The sequence below is a fragment of the Trichechus manatus genome, unplaced genomic scaffold, assembly GCF_000243295.1.
Source record: "Trichechus manatus latirostris isolate Lorelei unplaced genomic scaffold, TriManLat1.0 scaffold00029, whole genome shotgun sequence".
NCBI classification, from domain to species: domain Eukaryota; kingdom Metazoa; phylum Chordata; class Mammalia; order Sirenia; family Trichechidae; genus Trichechus; species Trichechus manatus.
This window is the reverse complement of record NW_004443965.1, coordinates 6,117,859-6,142,777: the sequence shown is the minus strand read 5'-3', so window position 1 is coordinate 6,142,777 and position 24,919 is coordinate 6,117,859. Positions and strand designations below refer to the sequence as shown.

Here is a 24,919-nt window from a genome sequence, read left to right as displayed (position 1 = left end):
GTTGCTGTGAGATCACCATGAATCAACTCTAACTCATGGTGACCCCACGTGTGTCAGAGTAGAACTGTGCTCCATAGGGTTTTCAATGGCTGATTTTTTGCAAGTGGATCATCAGGCCTTTCTTCCAAGGCGTTTCTAGGTAGATTTGACCCTAGTAGCCGAGCATTTAACCATTTGTGCCACTCACCAGGGTAACTGTCAGTGTTCATGCATTTGAGTGAATTCCACTACAGGTGTCTACACTGCGGAAGGTTTCGGCAAAGGCAAAGCTCCTTGATACTGAGGCCTTGGGGGCCCTCACACAGACATTCAAACGATCATGATGTTCATGTCTCTGGGACACTCCTGCTTCGGTATCCGTTTCCTGCCCTGCTCTGCAGAGTATAACATTCACCGAGTTGTCTATCACAACCTAATAAATCAGGTTCCAATCCTTTAGTTTTATAACTTGGCTTCTGAGTCATATTTTAAAATAAAATTCCTTGAAGCTAAATAAAAAACACTGCTATCATGAAATTAATTTAATGGTAGAAATTTTTGAGTCAAATTTCAGGGGGGAAAAACTGAAAAAAACAAATGCAGTAGTTAGATATTTCATGGAAGGGGAGGGGGCACGATTGTTGGTGCTGTGCCTCTGAACTCTCCTAAGGCTCAGTTTTATCCCAGTATCCATTGTCTGGAAGGAGCCCTGGTGGTGCAGTGGTTAAAGCGCTTGGTTGCTAACCAAAAGGTTGGCATTCAAACCAACCAGCCACACGGGAGAAAGATGTGGTAGTCTGCTTCCGTAAACACTTACAGCCTTGGAAACCCTATGGGGTCGCTATGAGTCGGAATCAACTCGACAGCAGTGGGTTTGATTTTGGGGTTTATCCATTATCTGGAAGGGGTAATAAGAAGTCTAATCCTATGGAAGATAATAATAAATTCACATTAATTACCTCTGTATTTGAGGCTCTACCTGAAGAAGTTCTATCTCAGTGTGATCTTCCTGAACACCAACATAGAGAATAGAGAAGAGATCAAAACCTGAATGAATAATTGGTGTAAATATGTGCATACACACCAGGAAGGGCTTTAACAGTGAGATTCCTCCTACAAACTACCCACAAAAGTTAATTTTATTATTTTATACTTATGCGTATACACATTAACAGTAGCCCTGGTGGTACAACAGTTAAGCACTCGGCTGCTAACAGAAACACTGGGGGTTTGAACCCACCCAGCAGCTTGGTGGAAGAAACACCTCGCAATCTGCTCCTGAAAGATTACAGCCTAGGAAACCCTGAGGCAGTTCTACTCTGTCACATAGGGACGCTGAGTCAGAATCAACACGAGGGCACCTAACAACAACTTATACATGAAAAACCACAGGGAGGGCTAAAGATCAAAGAGCCAGGTCATGTTCTCAAAAGGAAATAATAAGTGAATTACAGTATTATTTATCCTCCCATCTCACTTTATTTGGAATAACCCAGCAGAGTCTGATGAATTGGTTGAGCCTGGATCTTAGACGAGAAATTCACATGCCTTGTGTGGAAACAGTAAAAACATATTCATTTACATCATCCACTAGTGACTTCAATTAAAGCAGAATATATTAATTAAAACAAATAATTAGCTTTGACAACTGAAGTGTCAAGGAAACCACAATTCATTCATCTGTTATTGGTTCATCTCTTTTGAAATATTAGCTTACTTCCATGTGGTAGAGAAGCCCTGGTGGCGCAGTGGTTAAAGCACTCAGCTACGAACCAAAAGGAACTCACCAGCATTCCGCAGGAGAAAGATGTGGCAGTCCACTTCCATAAAGATTTATAGCCTTGGAAACACTATGGGGCAGTTCTACTGTGTCCTGTAAGGTCTTTATGAGTCTGAATCAACTCGACGGCAATAGGTTGGGTGTGCTTTGGTTTTGGCCATGTAGCAATCTATTTATAAACAGATCCAGGCAATTAGACAAATTTCTAGTCTGAAATTACCACTGAAGCCTGAGATGAAGTTAAAGGCAAAATGCTTCCAAACTAGAAAATGCGGATACCTGAGTACCCATACCTGGGCATATCCTCGGGTTACAGGTGCCCACCACTCTCAGGAAATAAAGGGTTAAGTGTGAAATTTTTTTAGAAAAAGGTTATATGTGGACTGTAAGAAATTTATTAGACTCACAGCCAAATTATCTGATGGGTTAGAGATGTTCCCTAAATACCATAAGCCAAACTCAGATACTTCTACCATTAGCTAAAAGGCTGAGAAATGCTCTTTCTCTATTAACGCATTTTTAAAAGTGAAAATGGTAAAGCACTATGCCATAAAGTGGACCTTTATTTCAGGCCTGCATTACAGTATTTAATACATAGGTTCCTAAAAAGAAGGATGGCAATCTATTTTATCTTGTAAAATGCATAATCTAATATGAATTAGAGGGACTTAAAGCTACCCTACTTTGAAATCCTTTGTAACTCAAAGATGGTTTTTTAATGGAAAATTACCTAGTTTGGCTCTTCCTCTTTTTACACATTGTTTTAATCATGTTTTTTTGCATGTATACTTTTTATTGTCAGTTGCCTCATTTGACCACGTAAGATGTACAAACATTATTTAAAAGTGCACAAAATAATTACCGTAATTATATCCATTTATTAAGCTATATCTACAACAATTTCTCATAAACACCGTCTCTTTGCAGTCTTTTCTAATTAGAAGTTCACATTGTGGCAGGTACTTATTTTTTGCTTTCAAGGAGGGAAAAATAACTTTGCTTGAAAAGCTTCGGGCATTTGGTTAGCGTAAGCTATAGCAAATTGCTCCTGTATACTCCAAAAGGACAGGAAAACTCTTTTGTTTGAGCACCGCAGGGGCAGAGAGGGGCTCCGGTCTGAGCCTCTGGCTAGCATTCAACTCCTCCCCGCCCCCCAAAGTGGGAAAGTAACATTAAGAAAGTTCCGATGAAAGAGCCCACGACAGAGCACCCAACCATTTGCATTGTTAAAAGTCAGACAGCAATAAGGCAACTTTAATAAAGGGGGAGCAGGAGTGTGGCGATAATTTTCTATATTCCCGAATAAATTTTTTGAGGGGCGATTTTAGGAGAGGGGCGAAAACGAGGTGCTGAAAGAAGTCAAACAGGGCCTTTATGCAGAAACCTGGGTCTAAATGCATCTTTTACAATAGCGATAACCGACAATAGCCAAGAGCAAGTCCCGCACCCCATGCAAAGGAAGGCTGTGGTAACACCCGGCTGTAGCGTCGCGGTTTGCTGGCTTAACTGTGGTTCCGACTGTAACCCAGTCTCAGGACTCCCGGGCAGGATCGCCGGGGCCATCCCTGGGCTCACTTGGCCGCATTCCACGACCTCCGCGCGCCAACCTCCTGCCCCGGCCCGCCGCGCGTCCGCCATTCCCGCGGCCCACACTCACCCCATCACCCACGCAGCGCGGTGGGAGCCAGACAGCGGCTGGGAGTCGGCGAACGCGGATCCCCTCCACGATCCCCGCAGACATTTTGTCCTGCACAGAAATCTCCGTGCTTCCGCCTTAAAGACACAGCGCTCAATTTGCAGAGTATGGGAGCAGAAAGAGGAGCGGTAACGTGTGACCTGTACGTGAAAAATGTGCGGGAGACACTCCTAAACCATCCAGGTCCAAGAGGGGCACACCTGGGTTTGCCAAGGTCTAAAAGCGGTGCAATAGTTTAGTGATTTAGAAAATAATGCAATCTATCTTTTACATCTTTTACATTAACCTTCCAAGACCTGGATTCCCCAGTCTAGAGTCTCTGAGTGCAGTTGGCAGCATTTCAGGTTTAAGATGTGTGATGTCACAAGCTGTTAGAAAAAAATACTCCCGAAATCAAGGTTTGGACAGATAAAAGTAGCGCCTATTGGTGTTCACCAAAATTTAATAACATCAGCGTGGTGTATCAGTCAGCTTTTGCTGGATTATGCTGAGGTAACAAATACCCCCTATAACTCAGTGATTTACAACAAAGGTTCATTTCTGTTAGCTGCGGGCAGCTTTGGCTCTGCTCCACCAGTTTTCTTTAATCTATTTGGGACAAGTTCACTGGTGTGCTGGTAAGCTGCGGGAACAGAAATGGAAAGGCCTAATTTGTACTGCTGCTGATTTCCATGGTGTAAATACTCCCACCAAGGCCATTTTAACCTACAAACAGTTTAACAAGTGGCTTGCTGATTGCCGGAAATTTAGCGGCTCTTGTACACCACTGGCACGTGCTGCTCTGAGAATTTCTGCTCTGAGGTGGCACACCTCAATTGTACTCACATTGCTTTGGCCAAAGCAAGTCATATGACCAAGCCTGTTGTCAATAGGATCGGAAAGTATACTCCTCTCCCAAGAAGCCTTGCGAGTCACAGAACAGGCAGAGAAGTATAATCCTCATAAAAGGAGCGCGAGGAATAATTGGTTACAATAATGCAATCCACCCTACATGCTTTGGTTCAAGTAATTTTTTTTTTTTTTTGACCTCATGTTTTTCTATAAATTAGAGTTTCAAAGTCCATTTAATAGAATTTCTCCTAACCGTTTCAAGAGTGGTTTAAGAAGAAGGAAAAGACTGGGTGTCTTCAAAAGGAAAATGTTGCCATGTGAAGGTTAACTTTTAGGTTGCTACCTTTCTTCTCTCCCAAAAGGGCACTTACAGCTATAGACATCTAATTAAATAACTAGTATAATTAAGTCAGTTTAAAATCACTTCTAATTCATGTTTTAATTATAAATAAAAATTCAAAGTTTATCTTATCTGGCACCCCTTTTAACAGTGGCTTTATTACTCTGAGTGCCTTACAAATCTATTTGCTTTTTACCAACCAATCCATTCCCGTGGACTTGATTCGGACTCATAGCGACCCTGTAGGACAGAGTAGAACTGCCCCATAGGGTTTCCAACAAGTGACTGGTAGATGTGAACTGCCAACCTTTTGGTTAGCAGCTAAATGCTTAACCACTGCGCCACCAGGGCCCCCATGTAATGAGGTACATGATATTTTATTAGTTTATGTAACAGTTTTTAGTAAATGCTGGTTATAGGCAAAGCACTATCATAAGCCCTAGTAGGAGTCTAGAGATTCAAGAGACCATTTCTGCCCTCAAGAAGATTACACTCAATTAAGGCAGTGAGAGGAGGCCTGGTTGCTCAATGGTTAAGCACTCAGCTGCTACCCAAAGGTCAGTGTTTCAAACCCACCAGCTGCTCCTTGGGAGAAAAAACCTGGCAATCTGTTCCAATAAAGATTACACACTAGGAAACCCTCCAGGGCAGTTCTACTGTGTCATATAGGGTCACTATGACTTGGAATCGACTCAACAGCACACAACAAGACAGTACGACAAGTGCAACTCAGGAAGAAAGTGAAAAATGATGTAAGAGGAAATATTCAAGTGCCGCACTAAACTGAAAGCATCTTCTTGAAAGTGGAAGCTTTTAACTGAGACCTGAAGGGTAGGATTTGAGCTCCTGGGCGTTATTGTCCTAGCAAGACGTGCTGGATTTATTTTTAAAGTCCATAGAAAAGGAGCCTGTTTTTTTCTGTTTGTTGCAGCGCAAAAGTTTTTTATAACCAGAAACCTCGTTCTTGTAGTTTTAAATTAAGTTTTAAATCAAATTATAAAATATATCTCAAATATCTAACAACGTTTCTTTTCTCGGGCCCATAAAAACCTCAATTGTTCAAGTTTCAGCCCAAGAAATATTCTTCAGTTCTTGATGTCTTGGTGGTGGCAGTTCTTCTAGCTTTCAGCATGCATTTAACAACAAATAAATAACATTTGATGTTCGTAAGAGGGCCTCATTCCTATCCTCTGTTCTGGAAGCTGTCAAAGAGTAAAGACCTGCATTTCATTGGTAATGTAGAATATTTGCTTTCCAAATTCTCACCCCACCACTTGTCTGTCAGTTTGTCGTGCTGTGAGGGCTTGCATGTTGTTGTGATGTTGAAAGCTATGCCACTGGTATTTCAAATACAGGCAAGGTCACCCATGTTGGACAGGTTTCAGGGGAGCATCCAAACTAAGATAGACTGGAAGAAGAACCTGGCCGTCTACTTCTGAAAAAATTGGCCAGTGAAAACCTTATGAATAGCAGCAAAACATTGTCTGATATAGTGCCAGAAGATGAGCCCCTCAGGTTGGAAAGCACTCAAAATATGACCATGCATTTGCATTGGGCAAATCTGCTGCAAAGACCTCTTTAAAGTATTAAAAAGCAAAGATGTCACTTTGAGAACTAAGGTGGGCCTGACCCACACCATGATATTTTCCGTCTCCTCATATGCATGCGAAAGCTGGCCAATGAATAAGGAAGACCAAAGAAAAATTGATGCCTTTGAGTTATGGTGTTGGTGAAGAATAGCGAATATACAATGGACTATCAGAAGAACAAACAAATCTGTCTTGGAAGAAATACAGTCAGAATGCTCCTAAGAAGTGAGGATGGCGAGATATCATCTCATGTACCTTGGACATGTTGTCAGGAGGTACCAGTCCCTGGAGAAGGACATCATGCTTGGTAAAGTGGAGGGTCAGCGAAAAAGAGGAAGTCCCTCTATGAGATGGATTGACACAGTAGCTGCCACAATGGGCTCAAACACAGCAACAACTGTGAGGATGGTGCAGGACCAGGCAGTGTTTTGTTCTGTTGTACAAAGGGTCGCTATAAGTCAGAACCGACTTGATGGCACCTAACAACAGATTCTCACTAAATATTACAGCCTCGAGTTCTTCTGTCTAATCCATATCAAAATCTGGAGTGAGAAAAATATTTATGAAGATTACCTCAAAAACCTAGAGCTGGATACATGGACCACACTGTTTTGGTGCCTCCTAGATATACTTTTACTGAAATGCCTTGAGGTCTTGTGTTTCAGAGTATAACTGTGCTCCACAGGGCTTTCAACAGCTGTGACCTTTTGGAAATTGATCACCAGGCCTTTCTTCCAAGGCACCTTAGCTGCATAAAATTCATTATCAGGTTTAACTTAAGGAAGTCATCCACCCCATCACACAGTGTCTTCTCTGTAGGACCCAGAGGACAGCATTCTGTAAGATCCCAGTGTCATGCAAAGCTGTACATCCTTTGAACAAGTGGGACCTTTTAATCCCGTGGACACTGTGGATCATGTAACAGACTGTTTCCTTGCTTTAGCTGCCAGAAGGCTGAGTCAAATGTGCGATACCTACCAGTTCCACACTGTCAACATTTCTGTGTGCTAATCTTACCCCTTTCCTCATTTTTAAAAATCTTGATTAATTTTGTTGTTGTTGAGAACATACACAACAAAACATACATCAATTCAAGTTTCCACATGTACAGTTCAGTGACATTAATTATATTCTTTGTGTTGTGCAATCATTCTCACGCTCCTTTTCTGAGCTGTTCCTCCCCCATTAACATAAACTCACTGCCTCTTAAGTTTCCTGTCTGATCTTTCCAGTTACTATTGTAAATTTGATTCCATATAGATAGTTCATAAAAGAGCGTAATGCTCAAGGCAGACATTTTTTATTAGTTAAGCTAAACTATTGTTTGGTTTTAAGAAGACTTCAGGGGATATTTTTGGTTTAAGGTTTAAAGATTATCTCAGGGCAATAGTTTCAGTGGTTCATCCAGCCTCCATGGCTCCAGAAATTCTGGATTCCACGAGAATCTGAGAAATTCTGTTCTGCATTTCCCCATTTTGATCAGGATTCTTCTGTAGAATCTTTAATCAAAATGTTCAGTAATTGTAGTTGGGCATCATCCAGTTCTTCTGGTCTTATGACAAAGGAGGCAATTGTTCATGTAGGCAATTAGCCACAATTCCATATCCTCCTCCTGTTCCAGACTCTCTTTCTTCCTCTGTTACTCAAATAGAGACCAATTGTTGTGCCTTGGATGGCCACTTGCAAGCTTTTAAGACACGAGGCACTATGCAATGAACTAGGAGGTGGAACAGAAGCACTAAATGCATTATTAGCCTAAGTAACTGGAATTTCCCATGAAACCATGACCCTAGACCTCCAAACCAAGGAACCAAATCCCATGAGGTGTTTCGTTGTACATAAGCAGCCTCAGGTACTCTTTTTTTTTGGTCATTTTAAATATATCTATCATACAACTTTTGCCAATTTAACTTTTTACAAGTGTACAACTTATTGACAGCAATTACATTAACTGGCTGTGCAACCTACTGCATAATCAATGCGATTTTTCCGTTACTGTTAACCCCCCTTTCCGCCTCCTCCGGCCCCTAGTAACCACTGATAAACTAGGCTCTCTATATGTTTGCCTTTTGTTTGTTTGTGAGGTCATACAATCTTTCCTCGTCTTTTATTTTCCTACCATATTTTCCTTTTGTTAATGATTCCCTAGATGACTTAGTTTTTCCTTCTTGATTTTATGCGTTTTTGGCAAGGTCTGAAGGAGAGAAAGCAGAAAGGAAGGGAAGAAAGTAGGGAAGGAGAGAGAAAGAGGGAGGAAGGAAGAAAAGTTGGCCAAAGAAACTAGGCATTGATTGCTAAGACATGGAACTTGAGGAACAGAGTGGCAGGAATGGGGAGCAGGCTGGAAAATGTTTTCGCTGTATGGGTTATATCAGAGCCTTAGAAGTATTCTTTTTTGAGGGGAAAGGGGCAGGTGTTGGCAGCATCCAGCAGCTCAACTGGCCTAGAGAAACATTGGAAGGTAGTTTGAGGGGCTGGGGATTAAGAGAGGAGAAGTATAGTCCAGCTGTACCAACATTATCAACATTAATAGACACAGGGTGGATCCAAGTTTTGTGGTACTTGAAAACTTATACAGTTTTGAGGATCCATGTGTTCTAGCTATCAGGAACACAGGTCCATAAATCATTGATTTAAGGCATACAGTTTATGCTAGAGGACATTACCCCATCCCTGCAGGATATCATTCCCAAAATGGCATCTTAGCTGAAGCTTGAATAGGCTCTTCCATTGATCTATCAGGCTTCCTACTTCTGGATGTATATATTTTATAGGACCAGCTAGAGCTACTGCATAAACCAACATTTCCCCTTCTACCTGTTCCACATCTTAATCCATCACAGGTAAGAGTTTTAATGCTAATGTCATAGCACGCCAAGGGTTCTCATCACTCTGCTTACCACTAGGAATGGGGTTTTTGTTACTGTTTGACAGATGAATGATCTACTTCTAGAATTCCATTTGGAGGTTTGGAGGTTCTACTTTCTTGGGCTACTTACTTTCTTAGCTTGGGTTCCCCTGAAAGCAGAGACCAAGATGAAGACTTAGATGCAGTAGTTTGAGAGAAGGAGCCCTGGTGGTGTGGTGGTTAACTGCTCAGCTGCTAACTGAAAGTTTGGTGGTTTGAATCCACCAACAGCTCTGTGGGAGAAAGATGTGGCAGTCTGCTTCTGTAAGGATTACAGCCTTGGAAACTCTTTGGGGCAGTTGGACTCTGTCCTACCCTATAGGACAGAGTGAGAATCGGCTCGACAGAAACGGGTTAACAGGTAGTTTGAGAGCTGATCCCAGGAAGCAGGACTGAGCGAGCAGGGAATGTAATAGAAAAAATGCACATCAAAATAAAGAGAATATATTTATCTATAATTTACTCTAATTGTGTCTTTTGAAGACTGTCTTCATTTTATATTTGTGATTATATTTGCAACAACAATTCATGCTGATGTAGTGAACTTTTCAATGCTCACCTCCAGGCTTTCTCAGCCTAATCGTCTTCATTTTTTAACTTTGTCATCGGCTGTGATTTAATGTTGAAGAAACACTGATATAAACCTTTTTTTTTTTTTTGGTTGATTGGCTTTTGTTTTTGAAGACTTATGGGAGTTTTTAAACTTGTCTTTGCAATTATATCTCCTTTTGCTTCAGACATAGTGAGCTAAGCTTAGAATTTATCCTGGAGGTAGTTTTAAGCAAGTTAAATGGTGAGATTTATATTTTAGATATATCTTTTTTGTGACTGAGGGGTATGTTTGAAGTAAAGAAATAGAGATGAGTAGATCAGTTGCTCCTGTAAAAATTACAGCCTTGGAAACCCTATGGGGTAGTTCTACTCTGTTCTATAATGTCGCTGTGAGTCAGAATCAACTCAGTGGCAATGGATTTGGTTTTGGTTTGGTTAAGATGCCTCGTAAAGGCCCATGGTACACTTTCTGGCTGCCTTACTTAGTTCCACATTTGCAATTTCTGTTAACATACATGTAGTTGAATGAACAGTCAGAATCAAAGCTATCTGCTGTGGGACACACTGAGGAATGTTTATGTCTAAAAGTAGGGACTAGACGAGGGAGGCCACACAGCACAGAAAGCCTTGTCAGGGTGCTGCAGTACTGGCCCACTTGCTCAAAAAGTTAGTGGGGTTTCCATACTGCCTGTTTAAAGGACTAGTCTGACTTGATAGAGTGGACATCTAGGGTCTTATCTCACCCCACCCTGGAGGGTTCATCTCCCCAGCTATAGTCAGGGTTGATATGACCTGATGCTGGTGGTCAAACCTCCCACGCACATTTCAGAAGTTCTTACAAACTCCTTTTACAAAAGGAAAATGACAAACTTGTACAAAAGAGGCAGCTTACCTACTTTGTGAGATAATTATAAGGAACAAAAAACCCTTCAATTTTGTGTCTATTTGCAATAGGAGAAAAGGAAAGCACTACATGTGTGGCTTAGGGAGCCAGGCAGAAGTACAACTCACAGATCTAGGGTTTGTCACCCTGTCCTCAGAGAAACCTGAATCAGAATCCTGATTTCAGTTGACTTTAGTTGGATCTACTTGGGGTGATCCAGCCTGCCTGGATTTCTGAATGACTTAGTTAATCCAGAATGTCCTCTCTGCCCAGCCCAACCTCCTACCCATTCTTCAAGTCATCCTCTTATGAAGACTTTTTAGACTACACTAAGATCTCTCCTTCCTCTAAATTTCTCCTGCCCTTCAATTTAGCATCATGCACTTGACACATTATTTCTTAGATGCTAGCCTTGTCTTCACAGCTCAACTACAATGATCTCAATGGCAGGAATCAGATCTCATATTTCATATATTTGCTGAATAAAGTCTAGCACCAAACCAAAAGGAAACCTGTTGCCATCAAGTTGATTCCGGCCCATAGCGACCCTATAGGACAGAGTAGAACTGCCCCATAGGGTTTCCAAGGAGCTGCTGATGGATTCAAACTGCTGACCTTTTGGTTAGCAGCCGTAGCTCTTAACCACTACACCACCAGGGCTCCAGTACTTGGCAAATAGTAGGTCTCAGTAAATACTTGCGGTAAATTCAGTAGTAAAAGCATGTACTGTAGATAGCTGAAACTCTTTGCTCACTCTACCTTCACACTCCACTTGGTGCCCATGTGGTGAATCAACATCCGTGTACATGAATTTCCGTTTGATGGACCCACTGGGCAGGCTTCAGATATTGGGCTCAGCTTTCCACTCACCAAACCCTTTTTTTTTTTTTAAATGAGAAAATTTGCATTAAGTTTTCAGTTTAGTTTTGTTTTTATAGTTTAACCTACATGAGAATGGTTAAGAAACAGTCCAGATCTAGAGCAAACAATGTCAGAGTTTCCTTCAGAATACTAGAAAAAGGCTTAGTGATGGTGTGATTATGGACAAGGACGTAACATCTCAGAGCAGCCTCAAATTTTGTTTACTTTTGGTTTTCATCTGGAAAATGGGGATAATAATAGTACCTACCACCACAGGGCTGTAGTGAAGATTAAATGAGATAAATTACATAAAATAACTATACCCAAGACAGAGCAGGAGCTGGAAAGCATGGTTAACTGTTTATAAAGGCAGTTGTAAATTCTTTGATTCTGTGACTTCAATTTGGGTTTGAACCAAAGTAGACTGCAAGTGACGTGTGATTTCACTTATAACCAGGCTGGCGGCCAGAGGATCGACCAGACCCAGAGGCTCAAAAGCCTTAGAGCTCTCTCTCTCAAAACAACTTTCTACACTCAGCTAGAAACACTGCTGCCAGCAACTCCTGGGCTGCATGTCCCCAGTTGTGCTCTTTCTTTACTTCAAATTAAACAACTCTTGGGAAAGGACTCGAAGAGACCCAGTTTGGGTTACTGTCTCATCTATGTGGTCAGGCTTGAACCATGTGGTCGGTGTGGGGAGAGCAGTTTTCCAGGCGAAGAGGACTGTTGCCTCCTGAAAAAGGAAGAAATATTGGGCAAAGGAAAAAGAGGTATCCATCCCCCCTCCCCCACTGAACTATGTGCTCTAGCCCCCCCCCCCCAAGGATTGCTATGGATTGAATTGTGTACCCAAATATATGTATTGTAATTCCTAATCTCTATGCCTGTGGTTACAATTCCTTTTGGGAATGGGTTGTGTTTGTTATGTTAATGAGGCAGGGTATGTCCTGAGTCAGTCTCTTTTGAGAAATAAAAGAGACAAAACAAGCAAGGGAAAGAAGCCGAGATGGGGCAAGATAGATGCCAAGACACATGGAGAGCTCCAAGGAAACAGGAAGTAGAAGCTGGAAAGACAAGGAGAGAAAGCATTCCCCTAGAGCCAGCACTCTGAATTCAGACTCCTAGCCTCCTAAACTGTGAAAAAATAAATTTCTGTTTGTTAAAGCCTCCCATTTATGGTTATATTTGTTATAGTAGCACTAAAAAACTAAGACAGAATTTGGTACCAGAAGAGTAGGGTGCTGCTCTAACAGATACGTAAAATGTGGAAGTGGTTTTGGAACTGGGTAATGGGTAGAGGCTGTAAGAGTTTTAAGGTGTCTAATAGTAAAAGCAAGGAGCTCTGGTGGTGCAGTGGTTAAGAACTCAGCTGCTAACTGAATGGTCAGCCGCTCTGTGGGAGAAAGATGTGGCAGTCTGCTTCTGTTAAGATTACACTCTTGGAAACCCTGTGGGGCAGTTGTACTCTGTCCTTTAGGGTCGCTATGAGTCGAAATCAACTTGACGGCAGTGGGTTTGGTTTGGTTTAATAGTAAAAGCCTAGACTGCCTTGAAGAGAATATTGGTAGAACTATGGACATGAAAGGCAATACTGGTGAGGGCTCAGAAGGAAGTGAGGAGAGCTATAGAGAAAGTCTCTATCATCTTAGAGAATACATATTATGCCAGCAACAGAATGTTGCTAGAAATGTGGACGTTAAACGTGCTTCTGGTGAGACTTTAAAAGAAAATGATGAACGTGTGATTGGACGATGAAAGAAGGACAGTGCTTTTTATGCAGTGACAAAGAACTTGTCTGAATTATGTTCAAATGTCTGGTGGAAGGTAGAATTTGTAAGTGATGAACTTGAATATCAGGCAGATGATGAGATTTCTAAGCAAGATCTTAAAGGGGCCACATGGTTTCTCCTTGCCTCTTATAGTAAAATGTGAGAGGAAAGAGATGGACTTAAAAATGAACTGTGTAAAATGAAAACAGAACTTAAAAGATTTAGAAAATTCTGTTGTACAAACTAAGAACATGTGTCCTAGAATGTCACCAAGGATGTTGATATATAATCTTTTGTTAAAAAGATTAAATCTGTAACTTATGGATCTAATCAACTACCACAGCAGATAATCTATCAGTTTAGACTGAAGGGAACAGGGAAAGAATGCTGTCTGCCTCTTGGAATTCTATAGGCTGGAAACAGGCCAAAGGAGTTACATCTGTTATCCTCCGAAAAAGAAAAGGACTGTCCCTGGAGCAGGTTGGAGAGCAGCAGAACTGTTGGAAGGAGCATGGGAAGCAGGGCCTTCTAGGTTTCAAAGGGTGAGGCCACGGTTTCCTGGATCTCAAAGGGTGGGGCCGCTGCCTCCTAGGTTTCAAAGAGTCTGATTTTCGCCAACCTGGTTCCAGAGTGTGGGGCTGCCGTTAAGGTGCTCCAGGGGGACGGGGCCATCACCCAAAGCTGGAGGGGCAGGGTACTATGCTCAAGGGGCAGAAGAATAAAGCCTGCTGGGGCCAAAGGGGTGGGGTTGCCACTCAGATGGACTAGGAGAATGGGGTTGCCCAAAGCTGAGAGAGCAAAGTTGCCATTCCAGTGAGCCTGGAAGGCAGAGCCGAAGCCCAGGGCCAAGGGACGTCCACCCAGAATCCAGTCAGCATGGCCAACACCCAGAGTCTAGAGGACAGGGCCATTGCCTAGATGGTCTCAGAGAGCAGAGAGAGAGCTTGAGACCCTTGAGAGTTAATGTAAATTGTTTTGCTGGGTTTTGGACTTGCTTGGTGCCTGTTATCCCTTCTTTGTCTCCAATTTCTACCATTTGTAATGGAAATTTCTACCTTCTGCCTGTTCCATCATTGTACTTTGGACACAGATAACTTGTAATCTATTTTTGACAGGTTTACAGATAAAAAGGAATTTTGCCCCAGGAAAGAATGTGCCTAAAGTCTCATCCATATTTGATCTAGGTGATTCAGAAAATGAGATTTTGGACTTGGAGTTAAGACTTTTGGGATGATCTGATGGAGTAAATGTGTTTCGCATGTGAGGACATGAATTTAGTGGGGGAGGGGCAAAGGATGGAATGTTATGGATTGAACTGTGTACTCAAAAAATATATATTGTAATTCCTAAAGTCTATGCCTGCGGTGAAAATTCTTTTTGGGAATGGATTGTGTTTATTATGTTAATGAGGCAGGATTAGTGTAGGGCATGTCTTGAGTCAATCTCTTTTGAGATATAAAAGAGACTAAACAAGCAAGAGAGAGAAGCAGAGATGGGGGAAGATAGATGCCAAGACACATGGTGATCTCCACGGAGACAGGAAGCAGAAGCTGAGGAGACAAGGAGAGAAAGCATTCCCCATAGAGGTGGCACTCTGAATTCAGACTTCTAGCCTCCTGAACTGTGAGAAGATAAATTTCTGTTTGTTAAAGCCTCCCGTTTATGGTATTTCTGTTATAACAGCACTAGAAAACTAAGACAACGATCTTGCTGTTTAGTGATTAATGACCCAGGCACCATGATAATCTGTTTTCAAAGAATGCTTGCCTTATGTTTCTTCTTTTCAAAGGGAGTTGAACACAATGATCATCAGGTTTTTCGAGTTGGCATCTAAAATAATTTGATCCTAGTTTAATATGGAGGGAACTTAACAGGTTGTGAAAATGTTTAATGAAAAATACTTAAAATAAACTCAAGGCCACATTAACATTTAATTTGCACTTCCATACAGAAGCTATTTTTACATTCCTATTTTCTGGTATGATATACTGTAGTTATTTTCCCCCATGACTCAATATGATGGGATATTTTTCCCCTTTCTTCAAATAGTTCTCAATTTGAATGTCACACAGAGTCCCCATTTTCCTGGTAAATTACATATTTATAGCACATGGGAGTAGCTGGAATACTGTGTGTCTCTTAAAAGCACTTCTGTATTTGAATTATAGGGAAAATGACTTAATAGGACTGTGAACTTTGGACACTCTCGATGTAGCGGAGTAGAGAGGAGAACAGAAGTCTGTGTTCTGGGAGCTGATGTTCTGTGTGTTCTGCACACCAGCCTCTGACCCTGTCCCCAACTCTGTGATCCTGGGGAATAATGAGGGTGAACAAAGAAAGGGTGCCCATGTTTCTTAGTTCTAGTTAATACTGAACTGGAAGTTCTAACCATTGCAAAAAGTCATGAAAAAGCTAGAAAAGGCATAGATGTTGGACAGAAAAAAAAAAAAATTTCCCAGATAACATTGTGTTAGTAGAAAATCCTAAAATAGCTCCCCAAAAAATAGCAACTAAAAGCAATAAGTTGAATTTAGCAAGGTCATGGGATACAAGGTCAATATATAAACTCAATTATATTTCTACATACCAACAATGAACATTTGGAAAATTAAATAAAAAATACAATTCCATTTAGGGATAAATTTAACAAAATATGTGCAAGACCTGTACACTGATAATTATAAAACATCGCTTAAAAATTTTAAGTAAGACCTAAATAATTGAAGACATATATATCATGTTCATGGATCTCAAGTTTCAGTATGGTTAAGATGGCAATTCTTCCCAAACTGATTGATAGATTCAACACAATCCTAATAAAAATTCCAGCAGACTTTTTTTTTTGGCATTTTTCATTATGTTAAAATACACATTAGAGAAAATTTACCATTTTAACCACTTTTAAGTGTACAATTCTGTGGCATTTAGTACATTCACAATGTTGTGCTGGCTTGGACAGCAGAGACAGAGACCCATGTCCCATGCTGGCTTGTTACTGGCAGAGGCAGGCCCAACAGCAGAGGTCAGAAAAGGTGTTCACCGATCACCTACATCAGAATCACCTGGGGTGCTTCCAAAACCTACTGTCTTAGTCATCTAGTGCTGCTATAACAGAAATACCACAAGTGGATGGTTTTAACGAAGAGAAGTTTATTTCCTCACAGTCAAAGTAGGCTAAAAGTCCAAATTCAGGGTGTCAGCTCCAGGGGAAGTCTCTCTCTCTGTCAGCCTTCTTATCAGTGTTCCCCCGGACTAGGAGCTACTCGGCGCAGGGACCCCTGTCCAAAGGAAGCGCTCTGCTCCCGGCACTGCTTTCTTGATGGTATGAGGTCCCCCTGTCTCACCGCTCACTTCTGTCTTTTATACCTCAAGAGATTGCCTCAGGACACAGTCCAGTCTTGTAGATCAGGTCCGGCCTTACTAACACAACTGCCACCCATCCTCCCTCATTAACATCATAGAGGCAGGTTTACAACATACAGGAAAATCACACTGTACCAGGAATCATGGCCTAGCCAACCTGATACACACATTTTTCGGGGGGACATAATTCAAACCATGACACCTACCGAATCAGAATCTAACGGTGGGGCCCAGGAATTTGCCCATAAACATGTTTGCTGGTTGATCTAACACATTCTGAAGTTTGAGCAACATTCATACAGATGGATAGCCAAGAGAATGAGGATTTGAAAATGGTTGAAAGCTGATACAATAGAAATGAATTATTAAAATATATTTTATTGTCTATGTAACTTCACAGTATCTTTTAATTATTAAATGACCAGTGTTTTGTCTTCTAAACTTGTCATTCTTCAAAATCAGGAGATGTCCTTTTAAGTAGTATTAAGTGCCTTATGATGAAGTGATATGACCGATAAGACAAATTGTCAGGTGACATTCATCACACGGAATCCATGGCCTAAATGAAAGGTTAGGGAAACTGTGGATGTCTAATGAGAAAGTCCAGTTTAATTAATTGTTCTCTGATGAATAGAGCTGCATTGGGGTTTGGCACCTGAACCTTAATAGCTCATTACAAGGACTGCCAGTGAACTGTGGGTAATCTGCATCCCCAATTTCATGTTGGAGATGTCATAATTGCTGTTTATCCCAGGATGTCAAGGCAGAGGGAATAGATACACACTGTAGATTTCTATAGGCATCCCAAGAAGCCGCTCTGAGGGTTGGAGAATGGGGCCCAGTTGTTAACCACAGTCTGAGATGGAATTAGTAGTTTCAAGGGATGTGCTATGTACCTGGTTACCTTTGAATCATGGAGCCGGCAGGGACTGCCAGATGGCCTCTAGCTGATCCCCTGCCACCAGGCCGTAATGTATCCAATTATTCCAAATAATTCTGTATTCCTCTGTCCTTCCAATTCTATTTCCCATTCAGCCAATTCCTTTCAGTTGAATTTAACAAGTTGAAATAAATTGTTAAATTGGGAAGATATACCAATACCGAAAGACTATAGAGGTAAGGATGACATATCTTAAGGTGCTCTACAACAAAGGAGCCCTGGTGGCACAGTGGTTAAGAGCTCAGCTGCTAACCAAAAGGCTGGCAGTTCAAATCCACTAGCTTCTCCTTGGAAACCCTATGGGGCAGTTCTACCTTGTCCTATAGGGTTGCTATGAGTCAGAATCAACTCTATGGCAATGGGTTTCGTTTTTTGGTTTTACAATAAAGTTCTTTAACATATTATCAAATTTGGGTGTCACCATAGCCGTATGAGGTAAAACTTTTCTGATACCTGTCTTCAGATGAGAAATTAGAGTTCCAGATTTATTGAGTGATTTGTCTAAGATCATTTAATGGTGAAAAGCGTTCTTAAATTTAACTCTTCTGATGCCAGTGTTCCTGATCTTTTAAGTGCTATGATGAAAGTCAATTGCAGCTAGGAAGACAGTCATCACAAAGAATTCAGGTCTGTGCAGGCTGGGTCCTCACTTGTAAGCTATTTCCCTTCTCTCTCTCTCCAGTCAAATCCTACTCATCCTTCAAGGCTCCGTTCAGATCGTGCATTTCCCATGAAGCTTTCCTGCCCATTCCTCCCTACTGACTACTTGCACTCTTCTTTTTAAATCTTAAATATATATTTTACTTAACCTAATATATCAGAAATATTATTTCAATTTGTAATCAAATTAAAAAATTGAGATATTTTGTATTCATTTTTTTCTGTACTAGGTCTTTGAAATAAGGGAACCCTGGTAGCACAGTGGTTAAAGCACTCGGTTGCTAACTGAAAGGTAGGCACTTCGAACCCACCAGCTGCTCCACGGGAGAAAGATGTGACAGTCTGCTTCTGTAAAGGTTTACAGTTTTGGAAACCCTACAAGGAGTTCTACTCTGTCCTATAGGGTCCTATGAGTCAGAATTGACTCAGCAGCAATGGTTTGTTTGTTTTTTGGTTAAGTCTTTGAAATCCAGGGTGTGTTTTACACTAAAAAAAAAAAAAAAAAAAGTTGCCGTCCAGTCGATTCCGACTCATAGCAACCCTAAAGCACATCTCAGTTTGGACTAGCTGCATTTCAAGTGCTCCACAGCCGGCAGTGGCTAGCGGCTACTGTACAGGACAGCACAGGTCTAGAGTCTAACCCACTTCTACCTCCAGGGTAATACTCACCTTAAAATGTACAACGTACATTAAAAAAAAAAAAAAATTACTGTTGAGTTGATTTAGACTCATAGGGACCCTATAGGACAGAGTAGAACTGCCTCATAGGGTTTCCAAGGAGTGCCTGGTGGATTCGAACTGCTGACCTTTTGGTTAGCAGCTGAATTCTTAACCACTGTGCCACCAGGGCTCCAAAAGTACATAAAAGTTGATCCAAAATTAAATAATGCTGTGTTAAAATGGCAAGTGAAAGAGTAAATGTTACAGTGTTTGGACCTTTTTAGATTATTTAAATAAGAAATTTTGCTGTGATTTAGGAATGGCTTTGCAAAACTTTGACATCGTTTTCACAAATGTCTTGAAGACTGGTTCCTTCTTCCCATCACCTCATCAGAAGTCTCTCTGAGCACCTAACCATTTTGTTCTTCTTCCCCATTTGCCAGTTGTCCATTGTCATTAAATACTTATCTGCTGACAAATATGTGCAAACCATTATGCTAGATGTAGTGAGGGATAGAAAAGACATCCCATCTCTGCTCTCACAAAGCTTCCAGTGAAAACGTATCTTTGCATGTTATTTCCACTTATTACTCTGAATCAATTATTTGTTTACATATCAATCTTTCCCCAATTCTTTAACAGTGAAGAGAATGGACTTTATCTTTTTCTTCTTTAATCTTCCCAGAGCCTAACAGAATGCCTTAATAAAATATCTGTGGAATTCACTGTAATGAATAAGTATGGGTTATTTTCTAGAAGTCCCTACAAAGTACAGGCAGCCCCCGAGTTATGAACATCTGACCTACGTACAACCCGTAGTTACAAATCAACTCCTGTAAAGCCCATTATATTAAAAATTCGAGGTACATACAACGGTTTGTAATAACAAACAGATGCTACTTTGTGACACACATCAAAACATTATTATTATTATTACTGTATTATTATGTTCAAGATGTTTTAGTATATCTGGAAGTGTTTCTCTTTAATGTCTTTTAATGCATAGAAATGTACATTATATACTATATACTGAAACAAACATTTATCAGTTAGACATTAAATATGAACTGTACCTAACTGTTCCAACTTTTCCAAATTTGACTTAAAGACAGACTTAGGAATGGAATTCATTAGTAATCCAGGGACTGTCTGTACACTAAGGGCATGAGGAAACATTTCCTCTAACCTATGGGGAACAGAAAAGGCTATAAGGCTGAGGAGTTATCTGGGCCAGACCTTGAAGGATTTGACACAGCTAGAAGAGGGTGGTGAGCAGGTTTGAGGAGCAGAATGACCAGGTTTTACAGATGGCGTACTATCACTGATGGTAGGTACTCTCTGAATGTTTGCTTCTTAAATGAATGAATGAATAAAAGGGAATGACCTGATATAGACATGGAGGATTTGAGGAAGTGAAGGGGTGATGGCGCTGTATGAGTTGTATGGAAAAAAAGTCATGTCTGTGAGTAAGCAGTTGTAATTGTTAACATTTTAAAGCAAAACAACAATCCTCCCTACCTTGGAAGGTACAGTATTGTGCCCTATTTTCTTACCTTTGACACAATGCCTATTGTGTCCTTTTGAGAACTTTACTGATTCCATAATCTCTCATTAACTTGAACAATGTCATTCAAGCATGTTTATGGGCAGGGTAAAAAATAAGAAATTTAGCAGAATGACATGCTTTTATTTTAACATCATGCATATAAGGAAGACAAATATGTCCCTGGTACGCTTCCAACCAGACAGAACAATCTCACAAATATTTATGCTATTTAGGAAAAAAGACATCAGTTACTAAATTGTTACTACAGCAAATTATTGAGCAAGACAATAATCAGAGCCACAAATTATTGTAAGTTATTTTTCTAAGAGGACAACAAGTTATTGGCAAGATCAAATTATATTTCTAGGCATACAGTTTTAATAGCAACAAGAACAAGTTGAAAACTCTGGAATATTCACGTAAGTCTCTATGTTGTGCAGGAAAGTAAGATTGATATTTTTCCAAATGTTCCCAACTGAAAGCAAAAACAAGGCTATACAGCCCAATTTTTCCAGTAATCAGAAAGAGAAAGTAAAGGATTTTACTAAATGCTAGTGAAATAAAGGGCACAGTATTAATCTTCCACATAAACAAGGTCACATGAACACAAGGGGGAAAACATCTAAAGTTGTATTGTTTGTGCTTCTTTAAAGAACTCTTCTCTAGGCAATATATTTAACTCTAACCTTCTTCAGTTCTCCCATCCCAATCCTGAGAAAAGTATTTCCCATCTCACCACTGACAGAGTAAGTACCCCTTCCCCGCTGGCTCTCAGCTAGTCCAGTCTTAATTCTAAGCCCAGTTTTCACCTGGCTCATTTCTGACTCTAGTCTTTTGTTCTGTTTTCCCTGCTTAGGGCACCCATCACAAACTGTTTTGTTCTTCCATCCAATCTGAAGTAGAAATCACCTTTTATTCCACCTAGATCTGTTTCGTTTTAAACCCTCTAGGCCTTGCTAAAGGGGGTGAGGGTGGAGGTAGGATGAGAGAAGCCAGGGCAATAAGAGCTCTGGCAGGCTGTTTTCCAGGACAACCTCTCTGTTTCTGGAAATGATAGAGAGCAATATCAAACTAAAAGACCTACTTTTGCAGATGTTTCTGTGCTATCTGTTTTTAAGAGAAAAAAAGGAGAGGAGAGAGAGAGAAAGAGAAACTACTGCCATTTTGACACTTAATCATGTTCAGGATGAGGCATGAAGGCAAACAAAGGTAACTAGGTTTTGTGTGAATTCGGTGGTTAAGGTTGAGAAAGCCTGCATCCTTATCCTTGCCATGAGACAGGGTCTTTCACTTGTCACCTCAACCACTTGCCTGACAGTCAGTAGGATTCTTGGGTGATCCTGCTGGAAGGGTGAGGAATCAAGGGATGTTTTGGAGAAGGAGTGGAGGGATTGTTTTGTATTGTAGCAGGAAACCTGGGTCCACCACCAGTTCTAGAGGTCATTGTTTGCCAGAAACCAGACAGTGAGGCTGGCAACAGTCTGGGAGATGTTCATCCAGAAGGCAGCAGTTAAGAGGGGCGGGCGTGGGCAGTAGAAGGCAACCAGAAGACAGGGAACAGCAATGGAGTTGCATAATCACATAGACCAAGTGGCTCACTGCTGTTCTCCCTTGACATCATTAATGTCCAGCTATGTTCACAGGCCATGCACTTGTACTGCAGGACGCAGAGCAGGGTGGGTAAAATGGGCTCCTAGCCAACTTAGAAATTCAGGTGGTGGCAGCCACATTAGAGGCCCTGGGAACACACAGAGTCCACGCAGTGCACACAAAGCAGTGCAATCTATAGCATCCTTTGCTTGGCTTAGAAGTGTGTGAGCCATGGCCATGCAGCATATGATGTTAATGCAGAACAGCATAATGGTCATGTAGAAGTGGAGAAGCATGGCCATGAAGGTCTCAATCTTGAGGCTGAGAGAACAGAATGTCCAGAGGAGGGAGGGTACAGAAAGATCAGCACAAAAACAGTAGAAGGCATACCCATTGCTGTTGCACAAGCACAGATCTGGCAGGAAGTGGTAGGCGACTTTGTGCAGGATATTTCCAAGGGCAGGGATAAACCAGAATGGAACCGAAAGGGCCTGGGGATCTCCACTGGCTCCCTTACTGGGCAACTTCTGACTCTATGGGCCTCTTCATGCGACAGGTAGTACTGTAATGGATTCGGCCACAGGTCTTCTTTGATAATCTTAGCAATTCTGTCAGACTCTGGAAGGCTGTGGCCTGAAAACCAGGTGAAGAAGCTGCTGACGACGTCTAGATGCCTGCGAATGAAGGACTGGTGTTCACAGTCTCGGTGCCATATAATCGGAGTGGAAAGAGACACTACTTGACCAGAGGAATTGACCTCATATTCTTTGACAATTAGCCTGTTTCTGAAGTAGGGGTTTCTCCAAAAGAACTTGAACTTGCAGCCTGCCCTAGGGTATCTGAGCTCTTTCACTTCCAAATTAGTCATGTACCTTAACATCTCCGCATCTTGGCCCCTAATCGTAGCAGAGAGATGTGGGTGGTTCCGAAAGGCTGTGGCCCAGAAGCCTGGGATATTCTGAATGATGAAGTTCCTCCGCCCCAGGCAGTGTTGACGCATCCGCCCAAAGCTGTGCTCCAGTTGGAGGAAGGCCCTGTGGGCCTGAGCTTTCACAGTGTCCAGTTCCTGCTGGATAGCTTCCGGGGGTTTCATGCGGAGAGCCACATTCAGGGGCCTGGGCCCTGCATCCTCCTTCACCACTTCTATCACCTTATTTTCTTCTACTTCCATTTCTTCAACTACTGGCTTCTCCTCCACTTCTATCTCTTCCTCCACCACCGCCTTCTCCTTCACTCCTTTCTTCTCTACCTCCTTCTCCTCTATCACCTCAGCCCTCTCCTCCTCATCTGCTACTACCGAAAAAATGGCGCACTTTTCAGTTGTCACTTCGGCGCCCTTGCCAGCAGTCCTGAGACCCCGACCTCCCTGCACCACAGGCTTCTAGAGCCTTCTCCCCCGCAGGGCTACTTAGCTCTCCACTCAAAAAGCCATTTTTGGCTGCTGTCAGTTACCACCGAGGCAGGACCTCTGTGGGAAGCTTCTTCCTGCCCTGCTTTGGTGGTAACATGATCACAACCGCATCAACTCGGACGTGGGGAGTGTGCCACAGTCCACAGGGTCCCAGGGTGCACTTCCCTCCTCTGGATGCTGGGGCAACGGGAGCACAACGGTTTCTAAGCTGTCCCACCCGTGAATGCACCACCTGTGTCGCCTCCCTCTCAGAGCCTCGGGCACTCTGGCGTGGGTCTCCCGGAGGCTGCAGGTTTGGGGAAGAGGGTGGCCTCACCCGCATCTAGGCCACTCATGTTGGTAGTAGCTAGACCTGAGGTCAGAGAGTGTCCGTTTTCCTCTTCCATTCTTGGACTTTGCTGTGGAACTGCTTTTTGTATCATTCTTTTTAACCACCTACTGTCTTTTACTATTATTTAAATATCTATCCATTCATTTACACAGTCATTTTTTCAACCAGCAGTCATTGAATGCATATGTTGCATATCATATGTGCAAGGCACTGTTCTTGGTGGCAGTTCAGTACCTAAGTCTAGAAGCCTCAATTAAACTTTAAGGGTTTTTGTTGTCGTTGTAGAAAAACACAGATCCTGCTTACAAAGTGCCAAGAGTCTGTGTTGATCTCTTCCAGTAAAGATAACATGATTATAGCATAGTACCTTTAGTTGGGGCTACCACTTAGTTAAGTTTGTGATGACCCACTCATCTACCATGTTGCATCTAGTTTCTGCAGGGGCCATGCCAATTAAGTAAACAAATGTTTGGGAATCATACCTCTTTTAAGTCTTTGGTGATGATAATCTCTGTGTTGCCTCCTGGAAAGAGATATGGCTTCCAATTATAATCTTGGTGGTGGTTGTTAGGTGGCATTGAGTCAGTTCTGACTCATAACAACCCTACGCCTATGTACAACAGAACGAAACTCTGCCTGGTCCTATGCCAACCTCACAATCATTGCTATGTTTGAGCTCATTATTACAGTCACTATGTGAATCCATCTCGTTGAGGGTGTTACTCTTTTTCTCTGACCCTCTCCTTTACTAAGCATGATGTTCTTCTCCAGGGACTGGTCCCTCCTGATAACAGGTCCAAAGTACTTGAGAGGAAGTGCTGCCATCCTCCCTTCTAAGGAGCGTTCAGGCTGTACTTCTTCCAAGGCAGATGTGTTCGTTCTTCTGGCAGTCAATGATATATTCGATATTTTTCACAAACAATTCAAAGGCATAAATTCTTCAGTCTTCTTTATTCATTGTCCAGCTTTCGCATGCATATGAGGAGATTGAAAACACCATGGCTTGGGTTAGGCACACCTTAGTCCTTATGCATATGAGGAGATTGAAAACATCATGGCTTGGGTTAGGCACACCTTAGTCCTTAAAATGACATCTTTGCTTTCCAACACTTTAAAGAGGTCTTTTGCAGCAGATTTGCCCAATGCAATGCATCTTTTGATTTCTTGACTGCTGCTTCCATGGGCATTGATTGTGGATCCAAGTAAAATGAAATCCTTGACAACTTCAAT

At 41.7% G+C, this 24,919-nt stretch overlaps 1 protein-coding gene across 1 annotated transcript; it reads right to left on the bottom strand.

Moving 5' to 3' along the window:
• Positions 1 to 205: 205 nt before the first annotated feature.
• Positions 206 to 23,693, bottom strand: LOC101359881 (testis-specific Y-encoded-like protein 1). Its single transcript, XM_023729448.1, is given in 6 exon segments — positions 206 to 412; positions 959 to 1,026; positions 3,335 to 3,532; positions 22,338 to 23,296; positions 23,298 to 23,388; positions 23,675 to 23,693. Coding segments are annotated over 6 exon segments (1,542 nt in total).
• Between the last annotated feature and the right edge of the window lie 1,226 nt (positions 23,694 to 24,919).